General features: G+C 49.1%; 1 protein-coding gene across 1 annotated transcript; it reads left to right on the forward strand.

Moving 5' to 3' along the window:
• Positions 1-296: 296 nt before the first annotated feature.
• PSMD6 (proteasome 26S subunit, non-ATPase 6) lies at positions 297-11,452 on the forward strand. Its single transcript, XM_002713290.6, has 8 exons — positions 297-514; positions 1,023-1,228; positions 3,889-4,034; positions 4,184-4,403; positions 4,497-4,605; positions 9,103-9,271; positions 11,100-11,177; positions 11,281-11,452. The coding sequence occupies exons 1-8, from the start codon at positions 370-372 to the stop codon at positions 11,375-11,377; spliced, it is 1,170 nt and encodes a 389-aa protein (XP_002713336.1). The 5' UTR covers positions 297-369; the 3' UTR covers positions 11,378-11,452.
• Positions 11,453-16,543: the final 5,091 nt, after the last annotated feature.

Genomic DNA, 16,543 nt, shown 5'->3' on the forward strand with positions numbered 1-16,543 from the left:
TTCCTCATAGCATTAAGAGGATTAAAATGAGATGAGTTAAGGAGTCGGCAGATGAGGTTGTTCTTATATTACTATGATTGTTGTTTTCTAAAGATTGCAAGCTCCTTCCCACCCGTGGTAAAAAGTAAAACAGCTAAGGGACCGTGAGTGAGCAAAGGCGGCCGGAGACCACACGGGGGCGCAGGCGTTCAGGCCGAGCGAGGCGTTGCCGGCGGTGTCCAGCGGGCGACGCTGCAGGCGGCTGCGGGACCGGAAGCCGGGCCGGAGGCGTCCGGGCGTCCGGGGCGACTCCTCCCGCTTCCGCCGCCGCGGCCGCAGCGCGTCGAGCCGAGTTGCAGTTTCCGTAGCGCTGCCAGCCGTGCCGCCGCGATGCCGCTGGAGAATCTGGAAGAGGAGGGTCTGCCCAAGAACCCCGACTTGCGCATCGCGCAGCTGCGCTTCCTGCTCAGCCTGCCGGAGCACCGCAGGGACGCGGCGGTGCGCGACGAGCTGATGGCGGCGGTCCGCGACAACAGTGAGGCTCGCGCGAGCGCCGAGTCAGCGGCCTAGGCCTGGGCCGGCCCCGCGCTCCGGGGCCTGGGGCGGTGCGGGGCGCCCCCGCTCGCGGGGCTGGCTTCCGTGCCCTTGGGGGCTTTAGTACTTTGGGGCCGTCCGTGGGGTTCCTTCCCTCTGAGGGCGGCTTGCGGAGGGGCAACCCCGAAGCGCGGAGCCCCGCGCTGGGTCCAGAGCGGCTCTGGGGATTCCAGTGGGAGACTTAAGGGGCTGTTTGGCTCGGGGGTCCTGTCGTCCCTCTTAGCGGTGATTGGCACTCAGGGGTCGGTGTCTGAGCGTGGGCGCGCAGGTGCACCTGCCCGGGGGGGCTGCGGTCTGTCCCCAGCCGCCGTGGGGATTGTCGGTGCCAGGATGGGCCCCCTTGTCCTGGAGTGGGTGCTGGACTGGCGGGTGGGGAGGGGGGGTGTGAGAGCGCGCGCGCGAGGTGGGACGCGCGGCCCCCCTAACCCACCCGTCTTGTTGCCGGGCAGACATGGCTCCGTACTACGAAGCCTTGTGCAAATCCCTGGACTGGCAGATGGACGTGGACCTCCTGAGTAAAATGAAGAAGGCCAACGAAGAAGAGCTGAGACGCCTGGACGAGGAGCTGGAGGATGCCGAGAAGAACCTGGGGGAGAGCGAGATTCGCGATGCGATGATGGCCAAGGCCGAATACCTGTGTCGCATAGGGGACAAGGTGAGCGCAGGGGGCCTCCCCGGCGTCGCTAGAGTGCAGCCTCGGAGTGGCTCCGGGTTAGTCGTCCCTCGTTTTAAAAATTGACCTTGCTTTGGAAACTACGAAGGGAGCGGTGCTTATTTCTAGGAGGGAATCAAGGCAAAGGCCATAGAGAAAATACTGTCGCATGGTACCCTGTCAGCTCCCCGAACAGCCAGCTGCGCCTTCTTTCTCGCCTCTCCGTGCCGGTGAACACTCAGCGTGCACCGGGAAAGATTTCTCCTAGTTCGTTGCTGTTAGAAAATTGGGAGCACTCTCCACAGTTTACTTTTTCCACTTGCTGGTAGAATGTTGGGGCTTAAGATTCATTGTATTGGAAAGGTAGAGATACAGAAGTGGGGGGAGGGCAGAGGCCTCCCATCATCCTCTGGTTCACTCCACAAGTGGCCGCAGCGGCCAGGGCTGGCAGCTTCATCTGGATCTCCGGCGTGTTGAGCAGGGAGCTGGATCAGAATTGGCACAGCCTATGGGATGCCGGGCCCTGCCCTGTGTTTCTTTTAAGAAAGTAAAACAGTGGGCTGTGGGTGTGACTGCTCTGTCGTCATGTGCCCCAGAGGTACCATCCATGTATGTGTGCGTGTGTGAAATGGGTTGTATGTTTGAAGTTTGTAGCGTACGTAGGATCCTTGTGTACTCGGTGATCCTGCGTGCCCCTGTCACCCCGCAGGAGGTGTTGGTGTAACTGCTGTCGTAAAAACATGCTGGCGCAAGTGTGTGTGTGTGTGTGTGTGTGCTGCTGTTTGTTGGTATAGTCTGTGAAACAGGGCTGGCAGGACAGTGCAGGGTTTTCATTGCAGTGTGTGGCCAGGTGTTCCACCTCATAGCCACTTGTTCCTACCCCACCCGCAGTGCCTGTGAGGGACCCCCGGCAGTCCCGTGGCTCCACGGTTTTTAATTCAGTAGCTGTGTGGCTGTGATTACGAGGATGGGTTTTCACTGTTCTTAAGTTGTATTTAGATGTAGGATGTGTGGTGTTGGCTTACAATTGGGAGCCCCGGTCAGTTCCAGGGCTTTATTTACAGGCTCAGTAATTGAGGTTTACTCAACCTTCTTTTCCCGTCTGAAAGTTAATGTGGATCAAGGGTAGGGGCAGTGAGCTTGGGCTGGTAGCTGGTCCAAAGTTAGTGCTTAAATGCTATTAAATAGTTTAAAACGAGTTCCTCCCCATTGTCAATTCCAGACTTGGTCGTTGTCGATGCACAGAAATCAGTCTGTTCTCCTGCGGACTGTCTGTCTGTGGTTTGGTTTGAGTTTGCAGTTGGTGGGCCCATGGATTGCAGTGAAGGAGAATTTTCAAGCTGCTGCTTGAGGCCTTGCAGACTTCCCCCCGAGGCCAAGAAAGGGGGTGCTCTGAGGAGAGGGGCTTCTCTAAGTCTGGGTACTGCTTATCATAAAAAAAAAAAAACAGCGCTTAAAACATTCTGGCACCAAAACAAACCTCTTTTTAGTTCAGTTTTGAATTACCTGTGTATGATGCTTACTAAGTAGCAGTCTACTAAAAAAAAAAACAACCTTTTTTGGTTTTATTTATTTATTTTTTGACAGGCAGAGTGGACAGTGAGAGAGAAAGGTCTTCCTTTGCCGTTGGTTCACCCTCCAATGGCCGCTGCGGCCGGCACACCACGCCGATCCGAAGCCAGGAGCCAGGTGCTTCTTCTGGTCTCCCATGGGGTGCAGGGCCCAAGCACTTGGGCCATCCTCCACTGCACTCCCGGGCCACAGCAGAGAGCTGGCCTGGAAGAGGGGCAGCTGGGACAGAATCTGGTGCCCCGACTGGAACTAGAACCCGGTGTGCCGGCGCCGCGAGATGGAGGATTAGCCTAGTGAGCCGCAGTGCCAGCTGGTTTTACTCTTTTTTATACCTGAGTCTCGTTGAGTACTTAGTGGGCATTTTTATTATTCACTGTGCTACCAGTACAGCCTGTACTCTCTGTGGTGTGCTGTCTGTTGCATGTGTGTTCGTGAAAGCACTGGTTTCCCTCCTCTCTGGGATAACGAGATGTCGCAGGCTTACCTGGTGTGGGCACTCTTCACGCCTTCCGTCATCCTGCTTCCTCTGGGCAGAGGAGTCTTCAGGAGGCGAGGTGTAAGTGCTGTGGGCACCCATTGCTGTCTTGCCAGTCCCTTTTTTAAATGTGTGATGCATAAGAATTAGAGAAACTGAACAGGTACTGAGTACTACAAAGTGCAGACAATTTTAGGTTGTCTTTTAAAGCCACAGAAACATTCCGAACTGCTTTGATACAGCTGCATATACAGTGTATATGGGGTGAGTTGTATTCTAATAGTAGTAAGATGCCCATTATCCTTTAGATGACGTGGTGTGGTACCGTCATGGCAGGGGAAAGCCCTGAATATATGGAGCAAAGACTGCTTAACAGTTGTGTGTTGTAAACTGTGAAGTAGACGCCCGCGTGTTTCTCATGTGCTTTTTGTACTTTTCGCAAGTAGAGAGAAGAATGTAAGTGGGCCCCGCGCACCTGTCCCAGCTTCAACAATTAGAAATCCGGGGCCGCTTGTTATATTCTGTTCCCACAGTGGCTTTTTGAAGAAAACCCAAACAGCTGGTAGCTTTAGAAACGTGTCACCTTTTCTCACCTGTTGCCTTGGTTTCTTGTCAGGAGGGAGCTCTGACGGCCTTTCGAAAGACGTATGACAAAACCGTGGCTCTGGGCCACCGTCTGGATATTGTGTTCTATCTGCTTAGGATTGGCTTATTTTATATGGATAACGATCTCATCACACGAAACACGGAGAAGGCCAAAAGGTACTTGTCGAGAAGTCGCAGCGGGTTACCTGCTTGCTTTTGTTCACAACTTGTAAATGTGGTGAAATCATTGATGAACTGACTAGCATTTTCCCTTGCAAAGTGGCAGTGTGTGTTTGCAGAGTGACCATGCTGTTTTTGTCTGATAGCTTAATTGAAGAAGGAGGAGACTGGGACAGGAGGAATCGCCTGAAAGTGTACCAGGGTCTCTACTGCGTGGCGATTCGCGATTTCAAGCAGGCAGCCGAGCTGTTTCTCGACACCGTTTCAACCTTTACATCCTATGAACTCATGGATTATAAAACGTTTGTGACCTACACTGTCTACGTCAGCATGATTGCTTTAGAAAGGCCGGATCTCCGGGAAAAGGTAACACGCGCATTGGAAAACTGCACCGGGCTTTTGTGATTGAAATCCACAGAAGCGAGGTGAGCCTCCATCCTGTGTGTGTTTGACACCTAGGTCATTAAGGGAGCTGAGATCCTCGAGGTGTTGCACAGTCTCCCGGCAGTTCGGCAGTATCTCTTTTCACTCTATGAATGTCGGTACTCGGTCTTCTTCCAGTCATTAGGTAAGGCCAGAGCTGCTCGTTTGCGTGACCCCCGAGCCCATGTGCAGATAACTAAGGTGCTTTGCCCCAGAGCTATAGCACAGTGTAGACAGCAGCCTGCCTTTGGTGGGTGGGGTTATGTCCCTGGGGCCTTGCTCAGAGGCGGGTTAGCATACTGTAGCCTGTGTTTCGCTTGGGGGGCAAGCATGGTCTTTAGTGTTGAAAGTGTTCGAAAGGGAGAGGGTTGTGCTGCAGACAGGTGTTGCTTGCAAAGCCTCAGGATTCTTCCTTGGGGCCCTTGGATGAAGAAGTCTGCCAGACCCCTGGCATAGTTTTTGAAGGCAGAAGTGAGCACGTGGGTCTCAGTATTGAGTTTCACGAGGAAAGACGTGAGGAGTTCCAAGTGTTGAATTCAACAGTGGGTTATTTATGCCACAGCTGTACAATTGCGTTGGTTTGTGAGCCATTTGCAGGCACTGTGGATTGAGGAAATCTGTTGAAAAGATGTGTATTGCAGCACAGTTAGTTCCTAGGGACCACACCCACAAGAGGATGCCTGGGTTTCCTCTCTCTTCTCTGGCCATTCGATTTCCAAGTATGGTTGTGACCTTTACCTGAAACGTTTTTAAATTTTCATTTTAAAGGCAATGAGAGATCCTCCTTCTGTTGGTTCACTCCCCAGATGCCTGTAATAACTAGGACTTGTGCCAGACCCAAGTCAGGAGCTTGGAACTCAACTCTGAATGTCCCTTGTGAGTGACAGGGATCCCGGGTACGTGAGCCATCCCTTGGCTGCCTTCCTGCAGTATCAGGAAGCTAGAATTCAAAGCAGAAACGGGAGGTGAGCTTAGGCTGCCTGATATGGGATGTGGGGTCCTGAAGAGTTCAGCAGCTCTGCCAGTGTCTACCTCTTTGCTAAAACCTCACGGTGAGAGATTCTTGTTTGCCCTGCAGGTTGCAGAATGTGTTTGGTTAAATAGGTAGCATTTGTGAAGATAGGAAATGATTGCTGTTTCTGCAGTGGGGTTTGGCCCAGTGTTTATGGGGCACTTGCTCTGTGCATACAGGTGAGACTGCTTTGAGAATTCCTGCTGCTTATGTCATGTAAGGTGGCGTCCTCTCCAACAAGTGCATGTCCAGCGTGTATAACTACTGTCCTGGCCTTTTCCTCTCTTGTATACACGTTGCTTTTGTAGAATTTCATTTCTCTGTGCTTCAGGGTCTCTGGTTATCAGCACACAGTGCACATATGCAGCCTTCCCCTATTTGCCTGAATGAAGACAAATCCTTTCTCTGCATTCCTGAAGCACTGGTTGTGTGCGCCCCCCCCCCCCCCATTTTTAAAAAATAAGATGCAAGTGAGCTGCCATGAATCGACTGTTGGAAAGTGCACAGTTCGGTGTTTCATAGTGTGCTGGCAACTCTGCGCACTTGTTCCAGAAGAGATCCATCGTTGTGAAGGAAAATTGGACCATCAGCAGCCACTCCACCTCCCTCCCCACAGCTCCTGGCAAACCCTGATCTGTTGTTTGTCTCTGGGAGTTGATGTTGTCTGGACATGTTAAGTGGCATCCTGTAATCCGTGTACAGCCTTCTGTGCCTGGCTTTGGCGTGGTGCGCAGTTCATCTGTGCTGCAGCGTGGAGCGGTTTTTGTGGCCAGGTGGTGGTCCACTGTCTGAATATAGCACGTGTTACCCAGTTAGTGGGTGGCAGATTTTTGGGCTATATCTGCTTTTTGTCTGCTATGAAAAGCACTGTACGGAGCACTTGTGTGCATGTTTATGTGAAAATGTATTTTTTTAATTTTTCTTGGGTACATATGCCTGGGAGTGGAATTGTTGGGCCTTGTGCCCTTTGAGGAGCTGCCAGGGTGCATTCCAAAGGACTACACCATGGACAGTCCCACCAGCAGCCCAGGAAGGTTCCAGCTGCCACCTCCCGCCCCCCTCTGCCCTCCCCCCTGCTTGTTAACTGCACCATTCAGCCAGTGGGATCTCACTCTTGAGATAACTATGTGAGTTATTGCATGCTTCTAATGGCCAGTTGAGTGTCTTTTCTCATGTTAATTGGCCATATACCCATGTTAACAGCATACTGGAAGCACACATGATTTTTTTTTTTTCTTCTAAAACCATGTCCCTTCTGGAGGGTACACATTTGAATTTTCTATGTAAGCATCCAAATTACATCAGTGATTGGAGGGAGAGAATGCGTTCCTGGTGAATTGAAATTGATGGTTTTGGAAACTGGTTAAGTATTGACCTCCTACCCTCCCCGTCCCAACTGGCTGCCTTTCCTTCCAGCACTTCTGGATGAAACATCTGAAGAAGGAAGTAGCATCTTTTTTCTAGGTGATACTTGATGGAGACTAAAAAGAACAAAGTGAAATGTAGTTAGTCCATCTCATCCTCACATCTGTGACATTCACTGCACAGAACTCTCCCAGAGATAACCATTTCAGTATTTCCTCATACATCCATCCTAGGTGCCTTGAAAAACCAGTTGTGTGTACACGTGGAAGACCGTCCAGCATCACCACATAAACCAGAGTAGTCGAAGGCTTTGCCTAGCCTGTGATGGCCGCGGTCCTTTGTGTCGAGGCAGGCGCGTTTCAGGCACGTCCTTTGGGGCGTTTGTATGCAGAGATGCAAGCGTGTGATGCCTCTAGCCGTATGTACTGTGCGGGTGTTGTATGTGCTTTCTAAGTAGCGTTTGCTGCACCACGTACTGCTGAGTCTTTGTGCCTGTGCGAACGGTGGATCATGGCTAAGTGTCTAGGTGGCTGCCAGATAACGAGAATGTGCGATGAACTGTGGAAGTGGGGCTTCCAGCTGGACCTGTTTTAGAGGGAGAATACGCTGCATCTCCTCACAGCTGTGCCCCAGAAGTGTCATGCTATCTTCCCTCCTCATTATACACCCTCTCCCAAACTCTTAAGAGGAGTAACTGCAGTGTTTGATGCACGCATCTCTGTTCTTTGTGATCCTGAGCACAATCTCGTGTTCAGTGGCATCGGTCTCCGTGCTGCTGAACCACATGTTCCTCACACCTGCTTTCTTGTGACCACTGGATCCTCACACCTTTGATTTGGTTCTGCAGCAACATCTGAACCTGTCAGCTTCCTCGTCATCGTCAGATTTGCCTGCAAGCGTGTGCCTTAGAGCGTGTCGTCGCCCTCAGTGGTTCCCACGTGCGTGTGTCCAGCCCCACACCTCCACTGAACACAGACCATGCCCGTTACATTCACTTGGTTGTCTCGTGGGCAAGTCCGCCAGAATTCTGTCCACATTCGCTTCGGTCTCATCCCTGTTGCCGCTCCCCACAACCCTTGGAAAATCACCCACGGTCTGCCGTGCTCCGAGTCAGATACACGGTTACGCATGGTGCCCTCTTCTCTCGCTGGCAGTCCATCCCTGCTGCTCCTTGCTCAGTCGGGCTTTGCCTGCGGAGACCTTTGCATCACTGGCGTTATTGTATGCCTTCTGCCTTCCCTCCATTCCTCCGAGAGGGCGTCTTACCCTATCTCACCCCCTTACTCTCCTCACTGAACTTGGCGTTTTCTGAGATAACCTGATTTACTCTTGTGTCCGCACTTTGAAAAGTTGGTATCTCTGGCAGCAAGGATCTTGTCTTGGGTTGCTGACATTTCCTCTCTGTTCAGTCGTTAGTAGTGAAAAAATTATTTGTGTGCATTGCTCATGAATAGCTTATGTGCATTGCACTGTTTTTTATCGACTTACAACTCTTGCTAGATCGAGGTTATTAAGTCTTGCTGGTCTGTCATTTGTCTTCAAACCTTGGCTTAGGGTGTTTTGCTTTGCAGGCTATTTACATTACTTCTTTCCCCTTAATGCTTGGCTGTTGTTACTTTGGGAGAACATCTGTTATCCTTTGGTCTTTGTAAGTCTTTCCTGTGTTACTCTACCTATTGTTTCTTTTGGAATTCCTTTTTTTTTTTTTTTTTTTTTTGAAGAGTAAAATGAGTGCTCCTTCACTTAAGGGCTGGAGTTCTCCAAGGTTAAAACAGTAACACATACAGGCCGGGCTTGTAGTCTAACTAGTTAAGCCACTGCCTGCAATGCCAGCATCCCATCTGGGCCCCAGTTAGAGTCCAGGCTGCTCTACTTCTGATCTAGTTCATTGCTGATGTGGCCTGGGAAAGCAGTGGAAGATGGCCCAAGTGTGTGGACCCCTGGAATCCACATGGCAGACCCGGGAAAAGCCCCTGGCTGCTGCAGCCATACAGGAGTGAACCAGCAGATGGAAGATCTCTCTTCCTCTGCCTTTCAAATGAACAAACCTTTTTAAAAAAAATAACATATGCATTTGGTCCTTAGAACTTGATAGAGACAGGGCTCTTTCTGCTGAGTGTGTGTGAGGCTGAAGAGGAAGGGCAGTGAGGAATTCTCCAGTTGCTTGAATCCTATTCATGAGCCTCAATTAGAGCTGTCATAGTTTTTAATCTCTTGATCTGCACAGCGGGGGATCCTTGTAATGTGTCATTGTATTTATTGCAGCGGTTGTGGAACAGGAAATGAAAAAGGACTGGCTCTTTGCTCCTCATTATCGCTACTATGTCAGAGAAATGAGGATTCATGCCTACAGCCAGCTGTTGGAATCATACAGGTCATTAACCCTGGGCTACATGGCAGAAGCCTTCGGTGTTGGAGTGGAATTCATTGACCAGTAAGTTTAAGTAATATCTCGTTAACTTTTAAAAGTGTGAGCTTACATGTTTTCCCCTTTGCATTGCTCCCCTCAATTTTAAGAAAAAAAAAACTAACTTGTTTCTAAATGTTATCAAAATAGTTGTACCTGTGATCTCTGCCTTTGTCATGGTTTTTCTCTTACACTTGTAGATGGAAAAAACAAGCTGTCAGACCTTCACATGGTTTGCTGAGGGTCACGAGTGGTGGTGGTGGTGGTTCAAAGTAGCCAGCTCCTTGCTTGTGGTGTGTGATCTAGTCTATATGTGGTCGTGTTTTCTCTGATAATTCCTGCCAGTTTTAGATGGCTGCTGTCATTCTGGTCACATGGGTGCTTCAATGTGGGGCATTAAGCACTGGTATCAATGATTCAACAAATACTGGGCCATTGTAGACCATATGATGTGTTAGGTCTCTGTCTTCATGGACTCTTGCTGCAGTGGTAGGGGAGAGACAGCAGGTCGGCAGATAAATAGGAAAGAGCATGTGGAGGTACGGCGTGATTGGGATGAAGGTGAGGGTTGCTGTGAGATGAATGGAGAGGAGCCAGTCAGAGGAGTTGTGGCATCCATAGGAGGGGCTGACAGATGCTAAGGCTTTGGGCCAGCATAGCTGAGCAGTAGATTTTTGTGGATATTAAGTTCAGAGACTTAGGGAGCAGGTTCCTTGTGTAGGGCAGGGTTGACGTTTGTGGGTAGCCACTGGCGGTGACGTGGTTTCACGCTGTTTGGTAAATACAGCGAGAAGACAGAGGCCACGTGGGCTGTTTAGTAGCTCAGGGCAGCAGTGTTATGGTGGTGGAGGTAGACACAGTAAAACTTAGGAAAGGCATGCCTACTTCTTCTGGTGTATCAGTCTCCTCCTACCGTTATTTTAAACGAAGTTGCATTTCATATAAAAGAAACTATTTTCTTTTCATTCATTCATTGATTGATTTTTCCAACACTTAATTTGAATCAGTTTTAAAAGTTATCTTAATAAACACTTCTCTGCCCTAAGCATCTTACGCTGCATCTAAAAGTATTGCGTTGAAGTAAAATTTCTATTCAGAGAAATGCACAGGACTTAAATGGAAGCAGTATTGTCATGTATAGCTGTCACCTTACTTTGAAAGGAAGAAAAAAGGAAATGATAGTCATGTAAACACTTTTTTAATCTGAAAAGCAGAGCGGAGGGGGGAGGAAGCTCTTCCACTGCTTTCCCCAGTCTAGTAGCAGGCAGGTGTCCTGGTCGAAGAAAGCAGCTTAACCTGCTCTGCCATGGTGCCAGCCCTAACAGGTTTAGATGATCTTACCAAACCTGGGAACTCCAAGTCTGGTAACCAGTGGCCAAGAGGGTGGTTTATTAGGATGGGCATGGAGATTTTATGTTAGACATGAGTCACTGCAAGGAGTGGCTTGTGATGAGCAGTGCCAGAGAAATAAGACTGGCCTAGCTGCTGTCCACCAGGAGGTCACTGTGCGGCCTTGGGCTCTGTGCCTCCTTCTATTCCTGCAGTGTGATGTGGAGAGATGAGCAAGTCTGCCGTTGGCAGGGGCAGTGAGGAGTCTGTGTGTGGGAGCAGGAATCTGCCGCAGTGACACAGGGCTGTTCCCGTACCGTTCTTCCCGTCACTTTGGGAGAGGGAGGGACACAGTGTCAGTCAAGACTGCTTTACAAGTTTTGTTGGAAAACAACTGAAAGTTTTCCTCTGAGCCTTTCTGGAGCTCTCAAGATGTGCTGTGGTTTCCCTGCCTTCTACCTGTGGTCACATGGATACCAACTGTGTCCTCTCCCTAAGGCTAATGCAGTTCTTTTCTATAAATTAGGGAACTCTCCAGATTCATTGCTGCCGGGAGACTCCACTGCAAAATAGATAAAGTGAACGAAATAGTAGAAACCAACAGGTACTCGTATTTTGTCTATCATTTCAGAATGGTCAGTGCCGCCCTTTGTCACAGATTAATGTGCCTGCTAAATAATTAATGTTTCTCTTCCATTTATTTCTAGACCTGATAGCAAGAATTGGCAATACCAAGAAACGATCAAGAAAGGAGATCTGCTACTGAACAGAGTTCAGAAACTGTCTCGAGTAATTAATATGTGAAACCTTGTTATTTGGAATTTTTGTAGCTTCACTATGTGTGCACTTCAGCTGTGTAAAATAAACTCTTTCCGTTTACCTTGTAGCACTTTAAAGGTGGGGGAGGGCAACGGTGACACAATGCCTTGTGCATTATTCACTGATGAGCAATATTTCGTCATTTAATAGGGACAGCAACAGAAGCACAGTATCGCTTACCGTTAGGCTCAGGCTGCCCGCAGTACAGCTAAGACAGAGTTACCATGTTTAGGAAGTAACAAGGCCAGTCTCACGCAACACGGCCTAGGAATTCATCTTTGGGTCTGCTGATAGTTGTCTAGTATTTCATCTCCCCTTCCCCCAGGATACGATGAAGTCTACAAGGAGATAGAGTTAAAGGGGGCGCTTTGTTCTATGCAGGGCCCTAGGAGGTCTCTGGTAGAAAGCAGTTTTCTTTTTTTTGACAGGCAGAGTGGACAGTGAGAGAGAGAGACAGGTGTCTATCCTGGTCTCCTATGGGGTGCAGGGGCCATCCTCCACTGCACTTCCCTGGCCACAGCAGAGAGCTGGCCTGGAAGAGGGGCAGCCGGGACAGGCGGAGGATTAGCCTAGTGAGCCGCGGCGCAGGCCAGAATGCAGTTTTCAAGGAGAGAGGGCAAGTAATGAGCTTTTCATTACAGCATTCAAAAGACGTACAGCCAGATTTGCTGAGATTTGATAGAGCTGGAACGGCATCTTACAGTGAAAGTGGGGGGAGGGGACTCCTGCTTTTTAAAGGGCACTTTCACTTATCGGAATGAATGAATCATGTGAACACAGGCTCTCACTGGATAGAAAAATAACTCGGTACCTGTTAACTGCTTCTTGAGCAATGGGTTTGGAAATCAAAGCCCTGCCATCCGTACTATAGTGGAAGAGGAGCTACTGGGTGTGCTTCAGCACTTGTGGCTCTCCAAGAATGCCATCTGTGAAAATACTGTGACTATATGTGCCCTTAACGAAACCCCCCTGATTCTAAGACACAGAACTTACTATGTTCCTCTGTCGATGTAGACAACAGAGTTCTGCTTTTCCCAACTTACACTGCAGCTCATGCTAGAGAGAAAAAAGGATTAAACTGTCAGTGTCTTCAAATAACTTTCTCCCAGCTCCCACCTACAAAGCACCAGGGACTGATGGGCTCACAGCAACCATGGCTTTGTCTGTCTTCAGACACTCAGACTTGCTGTGGCCTTACAGCAAAGTCTAATTCTCTCATTCTCCTTTCCTGCTTAGAACGTGCTTCATTGAATTTTTCACCATTTTAACCCAAATGTCCAGACCCAGTGGGTGAGGAGGACAGGAAAGAGGCACTGAAGGCACGGGGACTTGCTTTTCATTTCCAGTGGCAGCCCCGTGGTGATGCAGACCCCGTGGAGTGGCTGTGACTGCTACTTTACCTTGAGGAGGGGGTACGGGTCATGCTCCTTGTCCTTGCCAAAACAGGTAATACATGCTGACTGCAAAAGAAACGCAAGCTGCTTACGTGGAGTCGCCTCCCAACCCTGCCGTGCAGAGACAAAGACTGTTAAGATGGAGAAGGTTCATCAGAACGTTTATTTAAAATTATGTATGCACAGGTCTACACATTTGGAGCCCTTGTTATTCTGTCTGCAGAAGTCATTCTGCATAATTACGAATCCCAGTGGAAAGCTATTAAGCCTCAAAATAGCAGTCTGGAGATGAAAATAAAATTAGAATCAAACAGATCTTTTCAGATGAGGCCATGTGGTACTACTGGACACTGCAGCTGGAGAAGCCAAAGTCCGGGCCCCTGACACAGGGAAGAGACTCCATCCCTCTCAGTCACATTCCCTGTGTAAATTAAGATTTACGAAAACTCGGGATTAGGATGAAGTTCATTGAGCATAAAGCAGCCCACTAAATCGTGCATCTCTTAACAAGCATCACACAGCCGCAGGCATATTACAAGAATGAATTGGGTTGCATGAAGCCCGATGTTACAGGAAACAACACAGTTTCGAAATTCACATTTTTAACAAGGCTATGTTGAGTGCTAACTTGACACCCTGGTTCTCTGCTCTGGCTCGTTCATTACTGTATTTTAGGTCTGATAAATGGCCTCAGGGGAATCTGAAGTCCTTCCTCCTACACTACTTTCTGCAATAAACAAAGCTTGCCAGGAAGGCGGAGGGGGTTTCCTGATGCTACCCAGTTGCAAATTGGTCAAAGGCTGGTCCCTCCAAATATGTTTTCAAGTCAAAAATTAACTCCCAATCTGTTAGCCAGGAGAATCTAGACAAATAATGGTTTCAAAAAATATTTCCTTCAACTTAGAGGGCAGAGGGAGTGATCTTCAATCTGCTAGTTCATTCCCCAAACACAATAGCCAGCGCTGGGCCAGGCTGAAGCTCCCATCTGGGTCTCCCAGGTGGGTGATGACCTCAGTCATGCTCGGCCACCATTAGCAGGAATCTGGATGGTAAGTGGAGGGCCTTTTAGGTCTAAAAGTAATGTATGCATAGGTGTAAGCTGGGTGGGCACTGGGCTCCCAGAATGTATTAGCAGGAAGCAGAACTCCATTATGGGATGCCAGAGTGCCCAAACTGCAGCTTAACCCATTGCACCGCCATACTCACCCCATCTAGCCAAGTCAGTCTAACCCTTTGCCGTCCAACAGGTAGCTTCAACTTTCGGTGTTTTGAACTCTTATTTGCTGGTTCTTTCTAGTCAGCTATAGTTTTATTAGCCTAAAACATTTCTTTTTCATATTGGTTAATTTTTCTTTTACAGTTGGACCATCTTTATTAATCCTGATGTCACTCATAATGCACTATCTTAGTCACCTGGAGGAGGTAGCTTGAAGTGTAATGCCAGTTTCTCTTACCTGAATAGCACTGCATTAAATGCCCAATGTGTGTATTCAGTAGCAGAGATAAATATGTAAAAGCTAAACCACATTATGGGCATCTGTTTCCTATGTTAGAAATAAGAGCTTTGGGTCCATTTTGGGCTTACTGACTAGTGCTGCCTTTTACTATTTATTTTTTAAGCAGTGTCTTAGCAATAGGAAATACAGCCTTAGAAAGTTGTGTTTTTTTTTTTTTTTTTTTTTTTTTTTAGACAGGCAGAGTTAGACAGTGAACAAGAGAGACAGAGGAGAAAAAGGTCTTCCTTTTCCATTGGTTTACCCCCCCAAATGGCCACTACAGCTGGCACGCTGCACCGATCTGACGCCCGGAGCCAGGTGCCTCCTCCTGGTCTCCCATGCGGGTGCAGGGCCCAAGCACTTGGGCCATCCTCCACTGCACTCCCGGGCCACAGCAGAGAGCTGGCCTGGAAGAGGAGCAACCGGGACAGAATCCGGCACCCCGACCGGGACTAGAACCTGGGATGCCGGTACTGCAGGCCACGAATTAGCCTAGTAAGGCGACACCGGCCAAGAAAATTTTTAGAAGTATCTGTTACCCAACCTTATCTGACCTAAATGTCTAAAAGGAGCCCTACAATGTCCTCTCAGCATGTGTACTGCAGTATACTTCAGACTTCTTGACTGATCACATTTAGTCTTTAGTAACCTGGCAGGCAGTACTATTCATCACCAAGTATGCATCAGGGTGGGTGTTGGGCCTAGCAGTTAGGATGCCAGGAGATGCCCATGTCCTGCACTGGAGCGCCTGGGTTTGAATCTTGCCTCTGTTCCCGGTTCCAGCTTCCCGCCATCGTGTACTGTGGGAGGCAGTGCTAATGACTCCAGTAGTTGGGTCCCCGGCTCCCAGGTTCAGCCTGCCCCAACCTCAGTTCTTGCAGGTATTTGGGGAGTAAATCAGCTGAAGGGAGATCTCTGTGGCTCTGCTTCATATACTCAGTAAGAATTACAATAGGTGCTTACTGATCATAAGCCAATCAGTCGTATAGTTTCCTTTTCTCAATCCTTGGCATTTTTAATCTACCATTTTTTAAGAGGATTAACAGCTGATGTTCAAATACTACCTGCATTCAAGGTTAGGGGGAAAAATGAGGCAGGGGGCTGTGATAATCCCCTGCCTTCTTAAGGCTACACAAACTTGCAGCTGTTGGCTACCTGGAACCTCTACATTGGCTGTGTGAGAAAAGTGTTAAATTCCTGTCTGGACAACGTGAAGACCTAAGGGCCGCTAGTCTGAGTTTCAAAGTCACTGAAGCACCGCTCGGCATTATTAGGTTTCTGAAGACATACAAAGGATGCCAACCATGTGTTAGTACACTGGGTCAGTCTCAAGTCCATGGTCTTCGAGGAGATCTGGCCTTTGTGTCAGTCAGAAATCTCATAATGGCGTAACACCCCCACCCCAGGACTGGAGGTAAGCAAAAGGACAGGAAAAGATCGGCCTTCACTTGACCATCCTGACAGTACCTTGTGGAAGTGACCATTCAGTCAAGGCTTCCAGTAGGTGGTGCCCTGACAACTTGACCAACCAGACAACCACCCCCCCCCACCTGTTTTTAGAGGGTGCCAGACAAATGCTTTTCCGAAGCGTGAATGGACTTTCAAACATTCATGGAAAAAAAATGGAATTAAAAATGATACACTGGGGCTGGTGCCGTGGCGCAGTGGGTTAAACCTCTGCTTGCAGCGCCAGCGCTAGCATCCCATATGGGCGCCGGTTCGAGTCCCAGCTGCTCCTCTTCCACTCCAGCTCTCTGCTATGGCCTGGGAAAGCAGTAGAAGATGGCCCAAGTCCTTGGGCCCCTCACCTGCGTGGGAGACCTGGAAGAAGCTCCTGGCGACTGGCTTTGGATCAGCGCAGCTCTGGCTGCTGTGGCCATTTGGGGAGTGAATTGGCAGACGGAAGACGTTTCTCTGTCTCCTCGCTGTCTGTAACTCTACCTCTCAAATATATAAGTAAAATCTTTTTAAAAAAATGATATATTTTAGCACACATAATCTTGCAATCATGCATAGCCTTCCCGTAATACACATTTTCTATCAGCTTTTTGGAGGACCCCTTGCACATATCTGCAATGAGTAGGCTGTCACTGTTGGTAAATTCTAGACGTGGCTCTTGGGGACTGCTTTTCTTGAAATGCTCTGGGTTACAGGAGGCCGTTCCTGCGTACACCTCTCGGGAACGTGGGGCCAGGAGGAAGCCCACTGCTTCCAACCCCTTGCTGTCTCTCCTCGCCATGGCGTTTCCACCTTCGCTCAGA

The sequence above is a fragment of the Oryctolagus cuniculus genome, chromosome 10, assembly GCF_051225735.1.
Source record: "Oryctolagus cuniculus isolate XC-2025 breed Fujian yellow rabbit chromosome 10, ASM5122573v1, whole genome shotgun sequence".
NCBI lineage: Eukaryota > Metazoa > Chordata > Mammalia > Lagomorpha > Leporidae > Oryctolagus > Oryctolagus cuniculus.